Here is a 21,480-nt window from a genome sequence, read left to right as displayed (position 1 = left end):
TGAGTTCAAACTATCTCTTTGAGAAAAAAGTCATAGCTGGGGTTTTTAAGCATTTATTCTCCAACTGAAGCATTCACCACAAATACGAACAAAGAAAAGTCAACATTGTTTGGCAAAGTATTAAGAACACATTAACTTTTAAAAGTGACCTGTTATATAGGAAATATACTAGAAATTAAATAAGATGATGTTTTGATTTGTGTAAAATTTTAACATGTGACTGGACCTGACTTCACATAAGTTTACCTTGACTAAGCGTGGCTTGACTAGTCTAACTTGACTAAGCGTGGCTTGACTAGTCTGACTTGACTAAGCGTGGCTTGACTAGTCTGACTTGACTAAGCATGACTTGCCTTTCCCTTGTTAAAGTAATGGAGTACTTTGCGGCTGAGGCCCTCTTTGCGTTGCCATTCGCTCTGTGTGGGGTAATGGAGAAACTCCCTCAGGGGCCGGTCCTCCCAGTGTAGCAGTTCCCAGTACAGCAGCAGGGTAAACGCTGCCTCTGGCGGCAGAGAGCACATAGAGGTCAAAAGTCAGCATCATTGACCCTCATTGATGATACTGTATTCCTGAGTCCCGACTGCAGGTAAAATAGTTTTAAAGTAAAAAAACAGCACAGTGAGGTTACCAGTGTAGTCCTCGGCTTGCAGATGCAGGTCACAGAGTTTGTGAATGTAACGGATGTACATATCCTCCTTGTTGATCTCGGACTTGTAGAAGTTCTGTTGAGGCCACACAAGTTTTATGTTTACATTGTGTAAGTGGGTGTAATTAGCCGGCATAACTGAGTAACAGCAACATTAGTTTAAAATTCCTCACCATGAGATTGGAAGAGCCACCCACTTTCTTGTTCTCCATCTCATCTCCTTTCATACAGTCCCTTAAAGCAGAGAAGGGCATCACCGTCTATTCTATCCCCTCAGCGCATCACCATTATCAACAATAGTAAATGTTAAGACATTAATATGAATCCGTAATCCCATCAAGTAATGAATTATACCTGTAATCTAGTAGCCGGTCCATCAGTCTCGTGACGGAAGTGACAAACGATATGCCGGTCTCTCTCCAAGTCTCCTGCTCGATTTTCTCCAGAAGGCTAGAGACAGAGAGAGACAGTGTTACACATGCACAGTAGGAGAAAAGCAGTCAAGTAAACGCATGCACGCTTGAAAGGACCACGATAGTTTCAGAGCAACGGCTCAGGCTCCGGAGGACCTCATATCGTACCTGGGGTAAGGCCCAAACAACTGGGTCCTGGATGACGCAGTGGAAAAAGACACACGCAAAGTCAGGAGCATGTAACAGCACACCGTTAACGACAATCACAGTTCATTAATACAACACTGATATTGTCGGTGCTTACAGCAGGCCGAAGAGCTCCCTGTGATTGTCGTCTCCTTTCCCATCAGCCACCATGCTTTCCAGCTTGTCCATCAACTCCGCTTCCACCTACATAGACATGCACACAGCGGCTTTTGTAAACGGAATGAAATGGATACCCCCTTTTCCTAGAGCACTAAAACACACACTATTGGGTGATAAAATCCTAAAGGTATTGGGTGATAATGTACTAAATGTATTGGGTGATAAAGTACTAAATGTATTGGGTGATAATGTACTAAATATATTGGGTGATAATGTATTAAAACAAATGCCTACAGAGGAGGCCACGGCAGGTGTAACTTAGCAGGAGATGCCACTTACCAGTTTGAAGTTGCCGTTCTTCCGTTGCTCCCAGTCCATCATGTCATGGAAGATGGGGATCATGATATTTCGGACCTCGCTCTGAGGCACGAGCGTCACTCCCAGGAACGGGCCCATCATTCCAGGGATGAAGTGGGGTTTATTCTCACCTGGGGCACACAGAGGTTGAAGGATGTACGTTACAGCGACACAGTCGTGGTCCATGAGTGCCTGAATGACTTTGACATGTGGTTTTATGACTCTAACTCTATCTCACCGAGTTTCTGCCACATGCTGAAGAGCTCGTAAGACATCATGACCCTCATATCACCATATCTGCAGAGACGGGACAGGGAGATAATACAGAGGATTTTCCTGCTGTGTGAAACTGCCTCAAATTAAGACACAGCATCAGAAGCTACTGAGTGAACAAAAGCTGGTAAACACATACACACTTGCATACTTGAAAAATGCCTGTGTGGCTTCTATTATATACATATATTATTCCTCATTTTGTGAGTACATAATTGAGTTATGTTGAACAGAGGTCCATACTTATCCAGGATTTTCTTCCTCTTGGCCTGGGTCAAAGATTCCAGCTGTAGACTGGGTTGATTGATGTACAGGACCGTCAGGCTGAAAAAGGAGTTCCAAACCTTGTACAGAGAACAGACAAGTACAAAAATCTAATCACATTCCCATTCCAATAAAGGCATGTTTATGAATGCGCCTTTGTAATGACTATAGTTCAACTGAAGGTTCTGCCTTTCCAGTCACATTAGGCTGAAGACAGACACAGCTCAGACAATGACAGCATACTATTGTTTGGGAAAACATGTAGATAAAACAAACCGTCCTTTGTCAACAGAGTCTGTCGTTTGACCGCTTAACGCACTTGTTCAATGTCACCCTTCTCATTCCTCAACAGATGCACAAACCTTGAAGTCAAAATCTGCCTCCGAGAAGTTCTTGTGTAATGCTGGGGACAGGTATTGTGTAGTGGTCACAATTACACTGCAGAAGGGGAGACAGGAAAAGGTTTTGATGATACAACTGACAAAGATCACATGCTATCAGTCAGGATAAAGGTTTGGATATATCAGCACCTGGGGAGCAACCAGGGTCAACGGTCTTGCTCTGGGACAGAACAATATATCATTCATCTTTCCCTTGACAACGCTACGGTTCGAACTAGATACTGTTTGTGTAGCGGCCAAATGCTCCAACTGCTCGACCACCTGCCACTTTGTTAAGGCAAATATGAAGGAAGGGTTTATCTGAGATGGGAGTCAGACTCACTGACTGGTCAGAAGCCTCATGACACTCCAGTCTCTGGGGAAGATGGTGAGCTTCATCAGATTCCGAAACACGCAGAAGATCTTCAACAGGAACTCCTGGAAAACAGCGGCTGAACTGGTTAATTGATACATTGTCATCCGCACAGATTTTGTAGAAGTCAGTAGTTGTAGTGTTTATTTCATACATTATTATCGGCACACAGCATTACACTCTACGTGAGTAGATTATAAAAGTCGGTAGTTGTCAGACTGGCCCAGCAGCTCTCACCTTGAGCTCCTCTTTGCTGTGGAAGTTGTTGAGCAGATGGTGGAAGTGGATCTCTGTCATCTGTCTGAGTAGCGACAGCAGAGTGGACACGTACTCCCCCTGGACAGGTAGGAACACACCCAATATTAGAGAGGTCACATATATTACAAATGATACACCGTATCTGTTCTGCCACCTGTGCCGAATAAAGACCCAGCCAGGTAGTGTGGGACATACGCTTGCAGAATTCTGATTCAAGGAATCCTGCATGAGGGAAAACCAGGACTTTTCTTTGAAGCTCCTTGAATAGCAACCCTATAGGATTGTACTGTAGGATCATAATGTAAGTCGCTTTAAAGAAAGGATAATGCAAAAGACGTTGCAGAAGAGTTTCTGACCGTAATCTCAGCAGTGCACTGAGGACAACGCTGCCCCCTGGCTGTCTCCAGAGACTGAGACTTGGACATGATGGACAACAGAGTTTGGAGCAGAACATCCAACAGGCTCTCCACCATCATCTCCACCTCCTCCTGCACAGAAGACTCCTAGGTCGAGAGGGTGGGGAACGATGCAGGAGAGAGAGATATGAAAGAGGAGGCAAAATATGGGAGAGACAGATTGAGATAAGGAGGGTATAGTAAAGGAAGGAGAGAGAGGCAGTCAGATAGAATTTAATGAATAATTAATGCATTTAAATAAGCTGCTCGACAGACCATTTAAAAGATTAATTCGGCACTCAGTGTTAAGTGGCCCCCGATATTAATGCCTGGACAATAAAGTCCAAACAATGACATGGTGTTATGCTTGACTTCACAAGACCTGGCATTATGTAACGTTTTACCAACTAGTCAGGCAGCCTGTCTTTAATTCTATTAGAAACAGGAAATGTGCAGAGGAAATGGGGCACTGTGTGAACACTACTGAAAATGTCCAAGTAGCCAGTAAGCAGAGAAGTAGCCTCCAGACATAGATACAAGATCAGATATAATGTCACCCGACTAATGTTTATGATTCGGCCTGGGGGGTTGGAAATCTGATCTGTGGTATTAAGGCCACCTTTGACCTCTAACCACAACCACTGCAGTGCATTTGGTGTTAAATTCAGTGTGAATTTCAGTGGTAGATTCAGCAGTATATTCATTGGTAGTTTCAGTGGTCGATTCAGCAGTAGTTTCATTGGCAGTTTCAGTGGTAGGTTCAGCAGTAGTTTCAGGGATGATGTGATGTACCATAGAACTGGTCTTGATGATGGAGAAGATGCTGGTCAGGATTCCTGAGCAGATGAGCAGCTCCCTCTGCTGGCGAAGGTGCAGATGGATATGATGCAAGACCACCGGTAACAAGATACTACGAGACTCTGAGAGAGAGAAATGTGTTGGGGGTATCAAATGTAGAAAATATATTAACCAGGTTTAAACACGGCATTGTAGACTGGCCTAACAAACACTGAAACCCTCTATTCAATTCCCACTTTACTGTAGGTGAATCAAACAGTTCTCACTGATTAATGTTGTTATGTTGACATTACATATTATTCCCTACGAGACTCACCAGGGAAAAAGAAGAGTCGGCTCTCAACGGTGCGGGCTATGGACTGCAGTTTGACCACATCCATGGACTGACCGATGTCCACCGTGCTTGGCATGCTGCCCAAGGTGCCCCGGACATATTCCGCCACCTCCTGCACCGTGAACATCTGCAGTAGCTCGTCAAAGATGTCTGGGAAACTGTTCAACAACGCTGCCTGATGCGGTCCAGGATAGACAAAAGGACAAAGTCAAAGAAAGAAAAGAAAGAAGCAGCAGAGACAGAGAGGAGCAGGTTTTTAGGTGAGCTGTATTTCCCCCATTTTATAAATGACATTATAAAGCAGGCAGTGAATGCTGATTGGCTGAAAGCTCTGGTATATAAGAACGTACACCACGGGTATGACATTAAGGCATCTTGGAGTTTTGTGGTATATCGGCAAGATACCAGCTGTATCCAGACACTGTCCTGTCTAATAACAGCCCTTAGACGTGGTTTATTGGCCATACACTCCATTGTGCCTTATTGCTTAATAATAAACAGAGTGGTTTGAAACCTGGAACCTTATTGGCTGAAAGCTGTGATACAATACATGACATCTTTTGCAACATTTCTGTTTTCTTTACTGTTCTAACGTCTTTGGTGACCAGTTTGTAATTTAAATAATGCTTCTCGGGGGCGTTGTGTAAATGTCAACATACCATGGTTATGTGCTGTATCATGGAACTCTGTGTTGTATAGTATACAGCTCTTATCCTTGGTATAATGACCATACACACCAATATCTGGTGCCTTATTGCTTACTTATGCCAATGGTAAGGGAGTTATGATACTGTAGCACTGGGTGACCAACACAAGGTGGCGCTGTGACTTACTGAGACTGGAGAGATGCCTGGAGCATGACTACCATTGAAAGGCATGCAGTTGATCACACCCCTAAACTGTCCAAGAGCAAGCCAAGGATTGGGCAACAGTAAGAGTAGTGATCAGAGCAAAAATAAAAAATAGATGATAAATGTAATAAAATGTTTTACAGGCAAGCAACAGAGACAGACATTAACATTAAATTAAATAAATGACAAAATAGTAATAAATTAAATGCTACATTGAATGAAAGACAACAGAACATAATGACTGGTTGAAACAACAGAAAAAAATATAAGTTTCGCCAAAATGTACAAATTAGTGTACGTTGGTGGAAAGAATAACATACATGGTCCAGAACTCAAACATCTTTAACTTCTGGATTAAAGTCAAGCGATTCTCAGGCAGGCTATCAGACAGACAAACAAACCAGCAGAACAGCAACAGACAGAACAACAGCCGGGAAGTTTAGATGTTCTGACCTGTGTGAAGACCAGGGTCTCTGAGCTGCGGCTGTCCAGGCTCAGCACAAAGCGAATGGACTGGAAAAGCTCCTGGATGCTGGCCCTGAACTGCTCCTCCTCCATACCACAGGTCGCCCGCGAGTACAGGATCCGAGACTGGACGATGAACTTAAACAGGTACTCCAGGGCCTGCAGTGTGGACAGACAGGAGACGACAGGGTCCAGGCACATGAATGACATTATCGTTATATTAGGGCTTCTGTTTTGTTGGGTTCTGTTTTTTCACATAAACGCTTCCTTTCTTTAGGACTTGTAACACAATTAACCTCTACATGACCGCTATATCCTTAAATTATACATCTCAGGATCATAATTCATGCCAGCAATCCGCAATACAAACATGGTAGTATTTATTTAGGATTCCCAGTTGTAAGACATCACTAGTCTTCATGTGTCCGGAAATCTGATCTGATCTACACCAGTTTCAGATTAAACAATCAATACATTTAGATTCAACTATTCTTTATTTGTTCCTAAAGTGGGTCTACATGTTACATGTTTTGTGGAGAAAAGCATGATGGGAATGTCTAACAGCAGACCTCTTATTGTGTTGATGTGAGCCTTACCCTCATGGCTTCCTGGATGTGGTCCTGCCTGACAACCTCTGCAGAGCGGTCCATGTACCACTTCAGACAGCGTATCAGCTCTCTAAAAACATACAAACGAAAGAGTGAAAACCACTAGAGATGCCATGGTTATGTAAGCAGAGCCGGAATTCCAGTTAACTGGAATGGGTGCCGGTATTCATTTAGGAGCTCCACAATACTTTTTAGGAAAAACCCTATCAGGTCTACTCGGAAGCTGAAGCAGTAGAAGATTATAGGTGGAGATACTGCAGCATGGGTAGCAGCCCGCCAAAGTCAAACACTAAGACCAACAATATATACAATGGCGTCATATCCAAGCATGCAGACATGGTCACAAGGTTTAGTTATGGGTTGATCTATTATTAGACTGGGGAAGACAAGAGATCTAAGTGACTTTGACGGTGGCATGATTGTTGGTGCCAGACGTGGTGGTTACGGCATCTCAGAAACAGCTGGCCGCCTGGGATTTTCACACTATAAAGTCTGTAGAGATAACACAAAATTATGCGATAAATAAAAAACTTCCAGTGAGCAGGAGTGCTGTGGGAAAAACTCCTTGTTAATGAGAGAGGTCAGTGGATAGTGGCCAGACTTGTTCAAGATAACAGTATCGTGCAGAAGGGCATTTGATTCTGAAAGTAAGCAACGGATCCATTGTGACTCGTGTCAATCGTACAGGTTGGACAAGGTCACAGCCACGGAAAGATATTTTGATCAAGGGGGTGTCGGGGTGGGGGGGGGGGGGGTTGCTGAACGGATACCTGAGTAGCGAATCGCATTTCTTTCGGCAACGCTCCTGTTTCTTCAGTGTGACTCGCAGAGGACATCAGGAGCACGAGCACCGTGCTGTGGGGGGGGGGGGGGGGGGGGGGGGTGGGGTCTGAGGCAACAACATGGGTGACTGCTGCACCCCTACCTCCCAAGGCTGTTTTGGGGGTGTAATAGTGTGAGGAATATTTCCTTGGCACACATTTGGGTGCTAAAAAACAATTTAGTATCATTCGAACGCCACAGCATACGTAAGCATTGTTGCTGACCATGTGAATCCATGTATGACCACCGTCCAACTAACGATACTTCCAGCCATGTCACAACGCATCGCCTCAAGCCTTTTCCACAAACATGACAGTGATCGCAGTTTACTCCAATGGTCTGCACACCCCACAGAACACAATCCAATAGGGCACATTTGGGATGTGGTGGAACAGGTTTTCAGCATAAACGTGTTGTCGGAAAATGCTGCGAGGAATTCAGGCTTTTCTGGTTAATACATAACTAATAAAGTGGCCACTGAGTGGAAATGTTAGCAAACTAACATGATTTCCACCAAGCAACACAATACTGACGTCAAGACCTCTCAAACACCTGCAGTTCTAATGGTAGAATTTAGCCATTACTTGTAGGCCAGGGCTCCTGCAAAGTGGTTCTGTATGTAGGCGTCCATGACTGGGCGAAAGTGGTAGAAACGACTGTCCCTGAGAAGGTTGATGATAAACACCTGAGGGCAGAAAGAACAGGACAGAAATGAAAAACAGATTTAAGACCGGGTTTCTGACCAACACAAGGTGGCGTTGTGATTTACTGAGACAGGAAACAGCCCTCCAGTGTGACAACCAACGAACGCCTCGCCGTTCATCCCACCCCTTTACTGCCCGACGGCAAGCCAACGACGCGTTACACGCATTACACACATTACACGCATGCACACATTCCCCTGTGTGTGCACTCACATACAGTTACACAAGTTCTGTAGTAACTGCATGGCCCCAGATCACAGAGGGCAGGGCAGAGGGCAGCGTGAAAAGGAGTTCATCACAGGGCCAGGTCACAGACTGTTTACTACCACATTGTGGACAACGAAAGCAGTGGCAGAGCAACACATCCGAAACGGACAGGACCCTGTACAGTTCTAGCCCCAAGTGATAGGACTGTTGAACATCACTGCAAAATGATTACTGAATGGTTACATGAACGACCCACATGGTCCCGTTTTGAACTAACCTTTAAGGACCGATTTACCCAAACACACACACAAGACACACCCACACAGCCAATTCACTCATAACCGTACACATGAACGCATGAACGCAACACACTGGACACACTTTTATACCCGTCACATATGCTGGTACTTTTGTTCATTATCTATCCTTTTGCGTATTTAGATAAACCTCAGCAACCTGGCATCCCTGCATATTAACATGGTACTGGTCCCTGTGTGTAGATGGCGAAGCTCTTGTGATTTCTTAGTTTTGTTTAATATTCACTGGGTATTCCATGGGTTACTATTTTAATATTTGATTCTTAACTTTTCTCTCTGCACTGATGAAAAGGCCCCGTAAGTGAACCTTTCACCGGCAGTCTACAGCTGTTCTGTATAACGCTGATCTTGACACACAAACACGCACACATGGAATGAGGTAGACTCACCAAAGACTGAAAAACCAGTGGTCCGTATTTATCCGTGTTGTCATCCAGGAGACCAAACAGTGTATCCAGGACATCTCGCAGGAACTGCAGGCGAGAGGTGCCAGCTATGTCATTACACCATCATAGTTCTCCAAAAGCAATAACACTTGCCACTCGTCACAAATCTGTTGAGTGTTTGGCTAAACGATGTAGAGATGTTCTTTCTAGACGGCTGCTTCGACTGACGCAACGGGTGTTACCTTGACAATCTCCTCTCCGTTGATGTGGCGTAGTCTACCCAGGATGTCCAACACCTTGTCAGGATGGGCTTTCCAGTTCAACAGGGCAAGGAGGTCCACTGGAAACAGAGAAGATATAATTCATGTCAAATATAGTATAGACTTTGCAAGGAAAGATGCTACTCAAGGCTCTGTTTTAGCGCTGTAAGTGTGGTGAAACCCTGCGTTTCGGGACCTCCCAATAAACCAAAATGCAACGTTCCCAGAATATTTTGAGGCTACGGCTGATGTTCTCATGACACAAGTTCTGATGACTACACAATGTTTGTGTCAGGTAAGCACCTCAATGCGCCCGGGGGCCACAGTCAGGGCCTACCACAGAGGTGGCTCTTGGCATCCCTGCGCTCCATTTTTTGACTGACCCCAATTAGAGGCAGCTGTCACGCGTTGCCTCTGATTTGGGACCATATTTAAGTTGCCCTTGCTTGCCTTTGGTTTGTCTGTCATTGTTTGCCGTTTGCTTCAGTTCGTTGTCCCTTTTCTTTATTATTTTGTACTCGTTTCATGTGAATGATATCAGTAATCAAGGAATGTTTCAAGTTTGCTCTGCTCCATGTGTCCTGCCTCTACAACACTGTGACAGTTTAGTGTTGCAAAAACATTTTCAATTGCTCCCACATTGGGTCATGGCAGTATTTTCCAAAAATCGAATTGTTGTTATTGGTTTGTCGTTACGCTACGCACCACATTTAAGCAGATGTCAAGCACTATTTTCTGGAATCAAAAACTCAAGCTTGTGTTCTGGGAACGTTGCAGGTTTGTCCGATTAACTGTACCGTTTTGGGTGAGCTTGGTGGAGCAAAGCTGTGTGGAGACCCAGAAGGTCTCCTTGGGGTTCCTCTGGAAAGGCAGACTGGAGGGAAGGTTGGGACAGCTGTTGAAGTCGTCCTTACAGCAGGGCATGCTCAGGTACAGTCCCTGGTTACTGAACGTTGCATTCTCATCACACTGGGGATACAACAGAGAAACGTGTCAAAAGTAACCAACCATAATGTTGAATAGCTGCTATAGGCTAAATGTATTGCCTGTGTGACCCCACCTTGTAGACATAAAGCTCATGGCTCTCATCTGACAGCGTTGTCCCATCCTCCCTCATCAAAGGAGTAAAGGCAAAACCGAAAAGCTTTTTCTCTCCTTTGTCTTTAGCTGAGGGGAAACACAAAGGCGTTAACGCCCTGTTCAGAACGCACTGTCAACAGACCTAAACGTAACTGTGAATCGCCATCAAGTTCCTAATGAGAAGACTAAGTTCCGCGTCTCCGTTCAGGGTTGGTAGACCTACTGGAGCAGTGTCGGAACTCGAAGCGCAGGTGTGAGCCTCTGAAGCGGTCTATGGGGATGGGGAGTTTGATCATCTCACTCCAGCGAGGGCTGTTGTTGTGGTACAGGACGAAAGAGCGGTGCTCACTCGTGTTGGGCTCGCCATTACCCAGACTGATACAGTCCTAACGGGAGGAAAAGAGAGAGGACAGACACTACTTAGAATGGGTAGATATATAGTGGATGGACGGGATGGAATGGAAAGACCACTGGTTGGTCAACAGGATAGACAAAGGGAGAGATGGCTGGCTGGATGCTTGGTGGATAGATGGACATCTGTCTGTGAAAAGTTTGAAATCATGACATGCAAAGCAATTACGAACAAGCAACTGAAATGTCCTCCGTTACCTTGAGTGTGTCCCCATCGGCATAAAGCACATAGACTGTGACCTCAATGTTTTTCTGGACACTCTTGCCGCCCCTCTCAAAGTCCCCTCGCTCCAGGGTCAGATACAGGTCGTTGCGAGTGTCACCTAGGATACGGACGGACAGTCAAACTAGAATGTTAAGCACTGACAGTGTTCTGTTCCGGAATATTCTCTCAGGCCTTCCTAGCTACAGTGTCACTACAGTTCAGAGAAACAGGCCTTGGAATGCCCAGGAGAGAATGCAGAGACCTCCGTCGAGCGACAACTCTTCCGGCTAGCCAAATATAGCCCAGCTCCCCACCAGAGACCAGGGGTTCAATCCCCATCCTTCCTACCCCCATCCACAAATATGCTTCTCATACTCGCGGATGGGGTTAGGAGCGTTGTGTTTCATAACGCTCGGATGAAAAACAAACGATTAAAAGAAATATCCAAGGAATGATAACATCCCTAGAAGTTTCAAGCCTTGGACAAAACCTGTCCCCTGTGTAAGACTGATGAAAGTTTCATGAGAACGGAATTGTTTGTTTATACCGCCACTGTTTTTAGCCTTCCTCCATAGCTTACCTGAGCCCCGAGTGATCCTGGAGTAGTCGCGCAGATGAGCACGGACATTTTGAATTAGCATGCAACACTGACAATGTGACTGTTCTTGTCAGTGGAAAATAAAATAGGCCTACTGAGCAGTAGCATAAACAGTAGCCCATAACAAAGTACTCCTTGTGAGTCGCTTCATGGAAAAGATATCAATGACTACAATGGACACAGTTATCTATTGCAGTTATTTATAAAATCATATTAATGTTATTTATATCATCCTTATATCCATGAGGTGAGTCACAGAGCGCTGATGGGAGTTGTTTTAAGATCGGGAGTGAATGGAAGTGAAAGTGTGTGTGTTTGAGGGTAGACTGTAGTATTTATCTCAATGGAGGTCCAGAAGTGTGACGGTGAATGATGAACCAAATGAAAATAAACATATGAGAAACACATATATTTATATTGCTTTCTTACTTTCCCTCATGCATACATACACACACACACACGCAGACACACTTAAACAGAATCTTTATGAATTCTTTACAAATTGTCACAGTAGCGGCCTCTATCCCAAATGTTGTTGGAAGTAGAAAATGACTGGCCTAGATTCTCCTCAGTAGAAGCTTGTTTATTTCAAAAACATCTGCTTGTGAGAGTTCTGGACAGAGTCTGGCGTCCAACTGTGTCTCTCCAACTGTTGTCCTTCTAAACATCTGCTTATATCAGCACAGTTCATCACACAATTCCCCTTGAATAAAACAGAAGCCATGTTCTCTGGAATTCCTCCCTACATCCTAATAACTACTCCCTAACTACCACCCTCATCTGGTACCATGACAACCGGGTGATGCTATTCTGCTCAGTAGGAAGATCATGGAGCTTGCAATGGCAGGATGTTGAGTTCGATCCTCAGGACCACTGGTATGTAAAAATAAATGTGCACGCGCATGACTGGGTAATAATGCGATGACTCGTATGCGCGTGGTGGCCAGGGACCGGGAGAACAACTGCATGGTCCCATGCGCCGCCACCCCTCACCTGGCAGGATGACGTCAGGGAAGCCCAGTTTGCGCGTGATGGCCAGGGCCCTGGTGAACACTGTCTGGTTCTCCCTCCGGATCTGATCCAGCTCCCCTCGAAGCAACTGCAGCGAGATGATGAGGCCTGGGGTGACGGGAAGGGAGGAGGTAGGGAGAAATGGAACGGGGGGGGGGGGGGGGGGGTCGGGAAGGAAGGATGTAGGATGGAGAGGCGGGAAGAGAGAGAGAGACAGAGGGAGGGGGAATGGGAGAAGGGAGAGAGAGAAAGATAAAAGAGAGCGCAAGAGGGAAAAGGAGGAGCAGAGGGGTATTTAAGGGACATTAGTCACAGTGCGGGGGAGGAAGGGACAGACAGAAACATGGATAGAGAGATAGAAGGAAGAGAGAAAAGTGGTCGGGTGGCGTTAGGAATAGATAAAAAGTGCAGGGTATGGAACAAGACAAGATGTCCGAATGCAGTGACTCATACTCCAGACACATGCCAGGGAGAGACAGAGAGGGAAGAAAGGGCGACATAAAGGTGTATGTCTCAGTCCATAGGTTTTTCACTGCAATAGTTCATGTAAAGGGGGGGGGGGTTCAGTCTGAATTCTATGTTGAGGTAGCCTTTTGAATCTAAGGAACGCTCCCTCTAAATTCTCTGGTGTCCTGTTGAATATTACAAGGAAGTGAACATGCAAAAACACTGATGAGGCATAAAGAACGTCATATGTGCTTATCTTCACCCCGGCATGGCCAGAGGTGGACCGGTCACCCCAAAGAGTCTGTCTCTGTACGGACCGGCCAGCCCAAAGAGTCTGTCTCTGTACAGACTGGCCACCCCAAAGAGTCTGTCTCTGTACAGACTGGCCACCCCAAAGAGTCTGTCTCTGTACGGACCGGCCAGCCCAAAGAGTCTGTCTCTGTACAGACTGGCCACCCCAAAGAGTCTGTCTCTGTACGGACTGGCCACCCCAAAGAGTCTGTCTCTGTACGGACTGGCCACCCCAAAGAGTCTGTCTCTGTACAGACTGGCCACCCCAAAGAGTCTGTCTCTGTACAGACTGGCCACCCCAAAGAGTCTGTCTCTGTACGGACTGGCCACCCCAAAGAGTCTGTCTCTGTACGGACCGGCCACCCCAAAGAGTCTGTCTCTGTACAGACTGGCCACCCCAAAGAGTCTGTCTCTGTACAGACTGGCCACCCCAAAGAGTCTGTCTCTGTCCGTTTCATCATGGGTTAAGACCCTACAAGATACTTTTTTCCTGGCCACCCTGCATCAGTGTCTTGATGTTGCCTTCTCTTTGGCTACTGGCTGGGTATCTGTATAAGCACTTTGTGACAAATGCTGATGTAAAAGAAAAAGCTTTATAGAAGTGTTTTGATTGAGTGAAATACATTTGATGATTTTGACTGACATTCTATTAGTCAAAAAAAGTCAGTTTGAACTGAAATCTACAGTGAGTTATTATTAATGAACATTATTATATAAAATTATTGTTTTCTAACCTACAACATATCTCTATAACATATGCAGTGAATCATCAGCAATAAGAGTCCTTTCTTTCAGGCTGACTTAAATTCTGATTGTCACTGTGGTGGTAATGGTGTCATACACCATTATGACAATGGATAGTTGACTTAACCTTGAAGGAACAGGGACAGGTCCATCAATATTTCAAAGCCAATATGAAACACTCTATATGCTTTAACTACTTTATCAAGTAGTTATATAACATCCTTGTATGATATATATGCTACAATATCCTGTACATGCATATATAGTATATTTGTGAAATGAACAGATTTTACATACCAATATGTACATTATTTTGGCTTTATATTCTAATAGTTTGGATTTGAATTTATTCTATTTGAACATTTATTGCTATTACTATGAGGTTAAACCATATTATAGCTTCATTTGGAGGTATGTGTGCTCAGTGGGGATCCAGCAGGGCCCCCTATGCCCTCAGAGAGGGCCTAAGGATAGATACAACTCTATATATATTTTTTAATCTATTAATTAGCAATTTTGTTTTAATTAATGTAATCTTTTTTTTGTCTTAATTGTGATAATCTTCCTATTGAATTTTTCCAGTTTGTGCTGGAAAAAGAAGGGATATTATCCAAGAGAAAAAAATATTAAATCTGAATTTTTCTTTGGTTGTATCCTGGTAGAAATGATCTAGCTGAGTTCAACGCTCATTGGCTAGGTCCTCAGGCTTTGAATAGAAGGCGCCAGCCAACGTCGTTGACATTGACTTCAACTGATAGTTTTCACATGTCGTCATGGCATATGGGAACGTCCACTGGGCAGGCATAACACAGTCTCCTTCCATTGCTCACCATCGACAAATTTTACTTCAATGCCAGATAGTTGCAGTTCCATTGGATGTGCTAACCGCATATATAATGTATTAGCATATAGCGTTTGCTAAATTAATAACAAAGTTAATACAGGAGAAAATCACACCAATCCAACCTTCTCCACAGCAACCCAGGCTGTCACTTGTGGGTCATTTAAACAGTAGGAATGGTTTACCTGACATCGAGAAAACGTGTATATTATTACCAGTACATTTGTCACAAGATTCTGTGTTATACTGGCTGCACTACGTTACACTGACCACCCATTGAACCAATGGTCATTTAGGTAAATCAGCACTCAACTTCACTTTGACAATCACAAATATCTTCTTGTCTGTACTTTTGTACGCTTTCATTTTGGTAGCAGTGTAAGGGGATGGATTCTCCACAAGTTACAGTGGATATAAAAAGTCTACACACCCCTGTTAAAATGCCAGGTTTTTGTGATATAAAAGAATGAGACAAAGATAAATCATGTCAGAACTTTTTCCACTTTTAATGTGACCTATAATGTGAACAATTCAATTGAAAAACAAACTGAAGTCTTCGAGTGGTAAAATTAAAAATAAAAACCTTACAATAACCTGTTTGCATAAGTGTGCACACCCTCTTATAACTGGGGATATGGCTATGTTCACAATTAACCAATCACATTAAATAGAAGTCATTACACACCTGCCATCATTTAAAGTGACTCTAATTAATGACAAATAAAGTTCAGCGGTCCTAGACTAGAAGAAAATGGGTCAGGGGGGCTTCCAAGAGGCCAACAGCAACATTAAAGGAACTGCAGGAATTTCTGGCTGTGTGCTACATGTCACAAAAATCTCCCATATTCATATGAATGGGCTATGGGGTAGGGTGGCAAGATGGAAGCCCTTCTTTCAAAGAAAAACATTATAGCCCAGCTTTGCAAAAAAAGTTTGCAAAAAAAAAAAAAAAAAAAAGTCTCCCAAAAGCACGTGGGAAAATGTGTGACATGGAATTATGGTCTGATGAAACCAAGGTTGAACTTTTTGGCCATAATTCCAAAAGGTATGTTTGGCGTAAAAACAACACTGCACATCACCCAAAGAACACCGTACCCACAGTGAAGCATGGTGGTGGCAGCATCATGCTTTGGGGCTGTTTTTCTTCAGCTGGAATCGGGGCCTTAGTCAGGGTGGAAGGAATTATGAACAGTTCCAAATACCAGGCAATTTTAGCACAAAACCATGAGACACCCGTTAGAAAGCTGTAGATAAAGTTCATCTTTCAGCACGACAACGACCCAAGGCACACATCCAAACCCATAAAAGCATCTATGGGGTGATCTCAATAGGGCTGTGCGCAATCTGACAGATTTGGAGCGCTTTTGCAAAGAAGAGTGGACAAATATTAATAGAATCCTACCCAAAAAGACTGAGTGCTGTAATAAAATCAAAAGGTGCTTCAACAAAGTATTAGTTTAAGGGTGTGCACACTTATGCAACCAGGTTATTGTGGGTTTTTAATTTAAAAGTCTTCCCCCTCAAAGATTTCAGTTAATTTTTCTATTGAATTGTTCATGTTATAGGTCACATTAAAGGTGGAAAGATTTCTGACATGATTTATCTTTGTCTCATTCTTTTACATCACAAGAACCAGGCAATTTAACAGGGGTGTGTAGACTTTTTATATCCACTGTATATAGTATAGTACACATCCCCAAAGTCCAGCTCCGGCAGGGATATCTCTGTATTTAACAATGTAAATAACGCAGCGGGTGCTGTATATACAGTGGGGAAAACAAGTATTTGATACACTGCCGATTTTGCAGGTTTTCCCACTTACAAAGCATGTAGAAGTCTGTAATTTCTATCATAGATACTCTTCAACTGTGAGTGACCGAATCTAAAACAAAATCCAGAAAATCACATTGTATGATTTTTAAGTAATTAATTAGCATTTTATTGCATGACGTAAGTATTGTAAAAACAAAAGCAATGACGTTGCAATTGGAAGTACTGGGTACATGACATTTTTTGTTGTGATGTATTTTTTATTGTTGCATGCTGGACATTGAATACAGCGCAACTCTTTTCTCTCTGACAGCATATACTGTCTGTGGTCTTGATACAATGTGAGTAGTTGTGTGGTTGAATGTATTCCACCACTACTTGGGTGACCGTTTTGGCAAATGTTTCTTTGAAACAACACAACCATATTTTCCTCTAATGTGGTTCCTGCTATCAAAATCTGCAACCATAATAAGCCTACATTTGTTGCTTCTGTGAGCTACAGCCGAGGCATGGCTTAGGACCGTTTGATTCTGTCATCTGATAATTGCTTCTCCTACACAGGTCTGCAAAAGAAAGGTCTCAAGTCATGCTCTGTATACACAGGCATCTGAGTTCTCTATCTATATGTATGACGTCAGATATTTTTCCGCAACTGAGGGCCTAGCTCCAATAGTCATGGTTCGCCACTGTGTGGGATCATATTGGTTTCACCACTGAGAAATGTAAACAGTTTAAATATTTAGTCCCCCTATTTCAGGGAACCACATTAATATAATGTCCAAATGAATCACTCAGGTTTAGTATTTGGTCACAGATTTTTACATCCAATTATTGCCTGAAGACTGTGATCCACTGACCAAACCATACACTGAGTGTCTTCTCTGGTGATGCCCTGCCAGGCATGTACTGCAGCCATCTTTAGTTGTTGTTTGTTTTGAGATATTTTTCCATTAAGTTTGATCCTTAGCAACTGAAAGGCATGTTCAGTTGGATGTAAATCTGGAGATTGACTTTCAATATTTTCCCACTTTATAGCCCTGAAAAATTCAGTTGTTGCTATGACAATCTGTCTGTGTTCATTACCTTGCTGTATTGTGAAGCGACAGCCAATGGGTTTGGAGGCATTTGCTTGAACATTAGCAGACCAGATTTTTCTGAACTATGTGAACCAGTTCCAGTGGCAGCCATACATGCCCAAGCTATAACACTCCTTTCACTATTCATTCACAGATGAGGTGGTATGCTGAGCACCATTTGGTTCTTCACACTTTCCTCCTGCCATCACTCTAGTACTTGTTCATCTTTGTCTCATCTGTCCTTAATTACCTTTTAACAGATCCCTGCATGCTCTTTAGGGCAGTAAAATGTGTTTTTAAAACAAAAAAAATTTACTCTGAACTAGCGTTTTGAACCTTGAAATCTCAACTCTGTAGTTCTGCTGGTTAAGTCATCAGCAGATAATAATGTCTGACACATCCACACTTACTTCCATCATTTCAGATACAACCCTGTTTCCAAAAGGTTGGGAAGCTGCATGAATTGCAAATAAAAACAGAATGTAATAATGTGCAAATAATTAACTCCCTATATTTAATAGAAAATAGTACAAAGAGAACATATCAAATGTTGCACAAGAGAAACGTAATTGTTTTTGGAAAATATATGCCCATTTTGAATTACATGCCAGCAACAGATGTTGTCTGGATGGTAGCATATGTCACAGCGTTTCTGGATCTTGTATATATCTGGTTTCTTCTGTGCACGGTAGAGTTTTAACTTGCATTTGTGGATTAACTTGCATTTGTGCAGCGTGGATTAAATTGCATTTGTGCAGCGACAAACTGTGTTCACAGACAATGGTTTTTGGGAAGTGTTCCTGAGCCCATGCAATGATTTCCACTACAGAATCATGTCTGTTTTTAATGCAGTGCTGTCTGAGGGCCTGAAGATCACGACCATCCAATACTGGTTTACGGCCCAAAGATTTCTCCTGATTCTCTGAATCTTTTAATTATATTATGTACCGTAGATTATGAGATCCCCAAACTCTTTGTCATTTTACATTGAGAAATGTTTTTAATATGTTCACCCGGCCCAGTCAGAAGAGGACTGGTCACCCCTCTGAGCCTAGGTCCTCTCTAGGTTTCTTCCAAACTTTTGGCATTCTTAGGGAGTTTTTCCTAGCCACTGAAATTCAACACTACTGTTGTTTGCTCCTTCGGGTTTAAGTCCAGGTGTTTGGTAAAAGCACTTTGTGACCACTGCTGATGTAAAAAGGGCTTTATAAATACATTTGATTGATTGATTTTCTTAAATTGATGCACTATTTGCCTGTGCAGTCTCACTGAGAGGTGAACCTCTCCCCGTCTTCTGAAAGACTCATCCTTTACATACCCAATCACGTTACTGACATGTTGCCAATTACTCCAATTAGTTGTGAGATGTTACACCAGGTTCACTTTTTGTATTACGTACATTTCCAGTCTTTCGTTGCCCCTGTCCCAGCTTTTTTTAAATGTGTTGCTGGCATCAAATTCAAAGTGAGAATATATTTTTCAAGGAACAATAAAATGTTTCAACATTTCGTACGTTGTCTTTGTACTATTTTCTATTGAATATAGGGTTTAAATGATTTGCAAATCTTTGCATTCTGTTATTTGAATTTTACATGTCCCAGGTTTTTTGGAAAAGGGTTTGTAATTGTTTTTTCTTTTGGCTGTTTTGAACATAATTTTTTCATGATGGCTTGACTTTCAATGGCACCTGCTTGTTGACGGATAACACCTAACTAACCAGCAGTACATATTAAGATACACATTTGCATACTGATTTTAAAAAGACGTCTTGTATTTAAAGACAGTGATCATATGAAGCCATTTATTATCACATAGTTGTTTGGCTCCTTTTAAAATCATAATGATAACAGAAATCACTCAAATGGCCCTGATAAAAAGTTTACATGCCATTGAATGTTTGGCCTTGTTACAGACACACACAGGTGAAAATAGTAATTAAAGGTGAATTTCCCTTTTTAAATTGCAATTAGTGTCTGTGAATAAATTGTCAATGCGTTTGTTAGCTCCCACGTGGATGCACTGAGCAGGCTAAATACTGAGCCATGAGGAGCAGAAAAGAACTGTCAAAAGACATGCGTAACAAGGTAATGGAAATGTATAAAGATGGAAAATGATATAAAAAGATACCCAAAGCCTTACAAATGCCAGTTAGTACTGTTCAATCACTTATTTAAGAAGGAAAATTTGAGGATCACTTGATTCCAAGCCAAGGTCAGGAAAACCGAGAAAGATTTCAGCGAAATCTAGACCAGAAGAATTGTTTGGGATACAAAGAAAAACCCACAGGTAACCTAAGGAGAAATACATGCTGCTCTAGAAAAAGACGCTGTGGTTGTTTCAAGGAGCACAATAAAATGATACTTGAACAAAAATCAGCTGCATGTTCGAGTTGTCAGAAAGAAGCCTTTACTGCGCCAATGCCACAAAAAAGCCTTGTTACAATATGCCCGACAACACCTTGACATGACTCACAGCTTCTGGCACACTGTAATTTTGGAGTGACACAACCAAAATTAAGCTTTATGGTCACAATCATAAGCACTATGTTTGGAGAGGGGCAGGGGCGGCGCCAGCCGATTTTGCCGGGGCTTCAGCCCCGGATGTTTTGAGTGTAGCCCCGAATCTCGAATGAGGGAAAAAAAAAAATATTATTATTATTATTTTTTTAAGCCTATGTAAACCCGCGAAATCATAAGTTGTCCTATTTCGTTGTGCTTTGGCTTTGCACGTACTGCATACAGCCTGTAAAAATATACCTTAAAAATAATCTAGCCATATAGGCCTACATTACTTTGCTGCCGTTTCTTCCTCCCTTTTGAATATGTAGCAGGTAGGGGAGGGGCTAGCCTAGTAGCAAAGTCAAGTGTCTGAGCGTGCGATTTAATAACGACAGACAGCGAGCGGGAAATGAAAAATGAAGCAAACAAGACTTTAGGGATTCTTTGGAAAGAAGTCAGTGGGTAAGAAATGAATTCAGTTTTTTTATCCTTTAAATCTAAAGATCATCTTCTGGCTGTCTTTCACTGTATGTCTATTTGTTAACTACTGTAGCTAGTTATTAGGCTACTAGCATCACTTGTATGTTACTAGTAGCATCTGATATAAGTTAGTATGATACTAGCAAGCAAGTGATGAGAAAGACAAAAGCAAGTGATGAGAAAGACAAAAGCAAGTGGTGAGAAAGACAAAAGCAAGTGATGTGAAAGACAAAAGCAGGTGATGTGAAAGACAAAAGCAAGTGGTGAGAAAGACAAAAGCAAGTGATGTGAAAGACAAAAGCAGGTGATGTGAAAGACAAAAGCAGGTGATGTGAAAGACAAAAGCAAGTGATGTGAAAGACTACAACAGGTGATGTGAAAGACTACAGCAGGTGATGTGAAAGACAAAAGCAAGTGATGAGAAAGACAAAAGCAGGTGGATGAGAGAGTAATATAACAAATATAGAAGGACATACCAGATAGACAGCAAGAGTTGAATAGTGTATGTTGTATGTTGACTCTGTGTATGTGTATTGAGCATAATGTAAAGATGTACTGTATATTGTTATCATGCTCAGTTTTCCATATCCAAAACAAAGGTTATGCTCAGT

The 21,480-nt window shown here is 42.7% G+C and overlaps 1 protein-coding gene across 6 annotated transcripts in view; it reads right to left on the bottom strand.

Annotated features, from left to right (window-relative positions):
• Positions 1-21,480, bottom strand: part of LOC105008071 (dedicator of cytokinesis protein 3) — a 64,432-nt gene that overhangs the window by 13,349 nt on the left and 29,603 nt on the right. For 3 of the 6 annotated variants that reach the window (XM_034295935.1, XM_034295937.1, XM_034295938.1), the window contains exons 14-39: positions 12,705-12,830; positions 11,107-11,231; positions 10,721-10,883; positions 10,478-10,584; positions 10,215-10,386; positions 9,400-9,497; positions 9,161-9,244; positions 8,128-8,228; positions 6,710-6,791; positions 6,102-6,272; positions 5,631-5,696; positions 4,780-4,972; positions 4,458-4,585; positions 3,627-3,773; positions 3,250-3,348; positions 2,983-3,077; positions 2,622-2,697; positions 2,239-2,339; positions 1,961-2,019; positions 1,705-1,853; positions 1,364-1,449; positions 1,228-1,254; positions 1,001-1,096; positions 820-880; positions 629-722; positions 354-502 (exon numbers count right to left, since the gene is read on the bottom strand). In XM_034295935.1, the coding sequence (XP_034151826.1) occupies positions 354-502; positions 629-722; positions 820-880; positions 1,001-1,096; positions 1,228-1,254; positions 1,364-1,449; positions 1,705-1,853; positions 1,961-2,019; positions 2,239-2,339; positions 2,622-2,697; positions 2,983-3,077; positions 3,250-3,348; positions 3,627-3,773; positions 4,458-4,585; positions 4,780-4,972; positions 5,631-5,696; positions 6,102-6,272; positions 6,710-6,791; positions 8,128-8,228; positions 9,161-9,244; positions 9,400-9,497; positions 10,215-10,386; positions 10,478-10,584; positions 10,721-10,883; positions 11,107-11,231; positions 12,705-12,830 (2,855 nt within the window). The remainder of the gene's footprint in view (positions 1-353; positions 503-628; positions 723-819; positions 881-1,000; positions 1,097-1,227; positions 1,255-1,363; positions 1,450-1,704; positions 1,854-1,960; positions 2,020-2,238; positions 2,340-2,621; positions 2,698-2,982; positions 3,078-3,249; positions 3,349-3,626; positions 3,774-4,457; positions 4,586-4,779; positions 4,973-5,630; positions 5,697-6,101; positions 6,273-6,709; positions 6,792-8,127; positions 8,229-9,160; positions 9,245-9,399; positions 9,498-10,214; positions 10,387-10,477; positions 10,585-10,720; positions 10,884-11,106; positions 11,232-12,704; positions 12,831-21,480) is intronic. The other 3 variants (XM_020052002.3, XM_013136541.4, XM_034295936.1) reach the window with 2 other exon arrangements.

This window comes from Esox lucius, chromosome 12 (genome assembly GCF_011004845.1).
Source record: "Esox lucius isolate fEsoLuc1 chromosome 12, fEsoLuc1.pri, whole genome shotgun sequence".
NCBI lineage: Eukaryota > Metazoa > Chordata > Actinopteri > Esociformes > Esocidae > Esox > Esox lucius.
The sequence above is the reverse complement of the archived record's forward strand: the minus strand, read 5'-3'. Positions and strand labels throughout refer to the sequence as shown.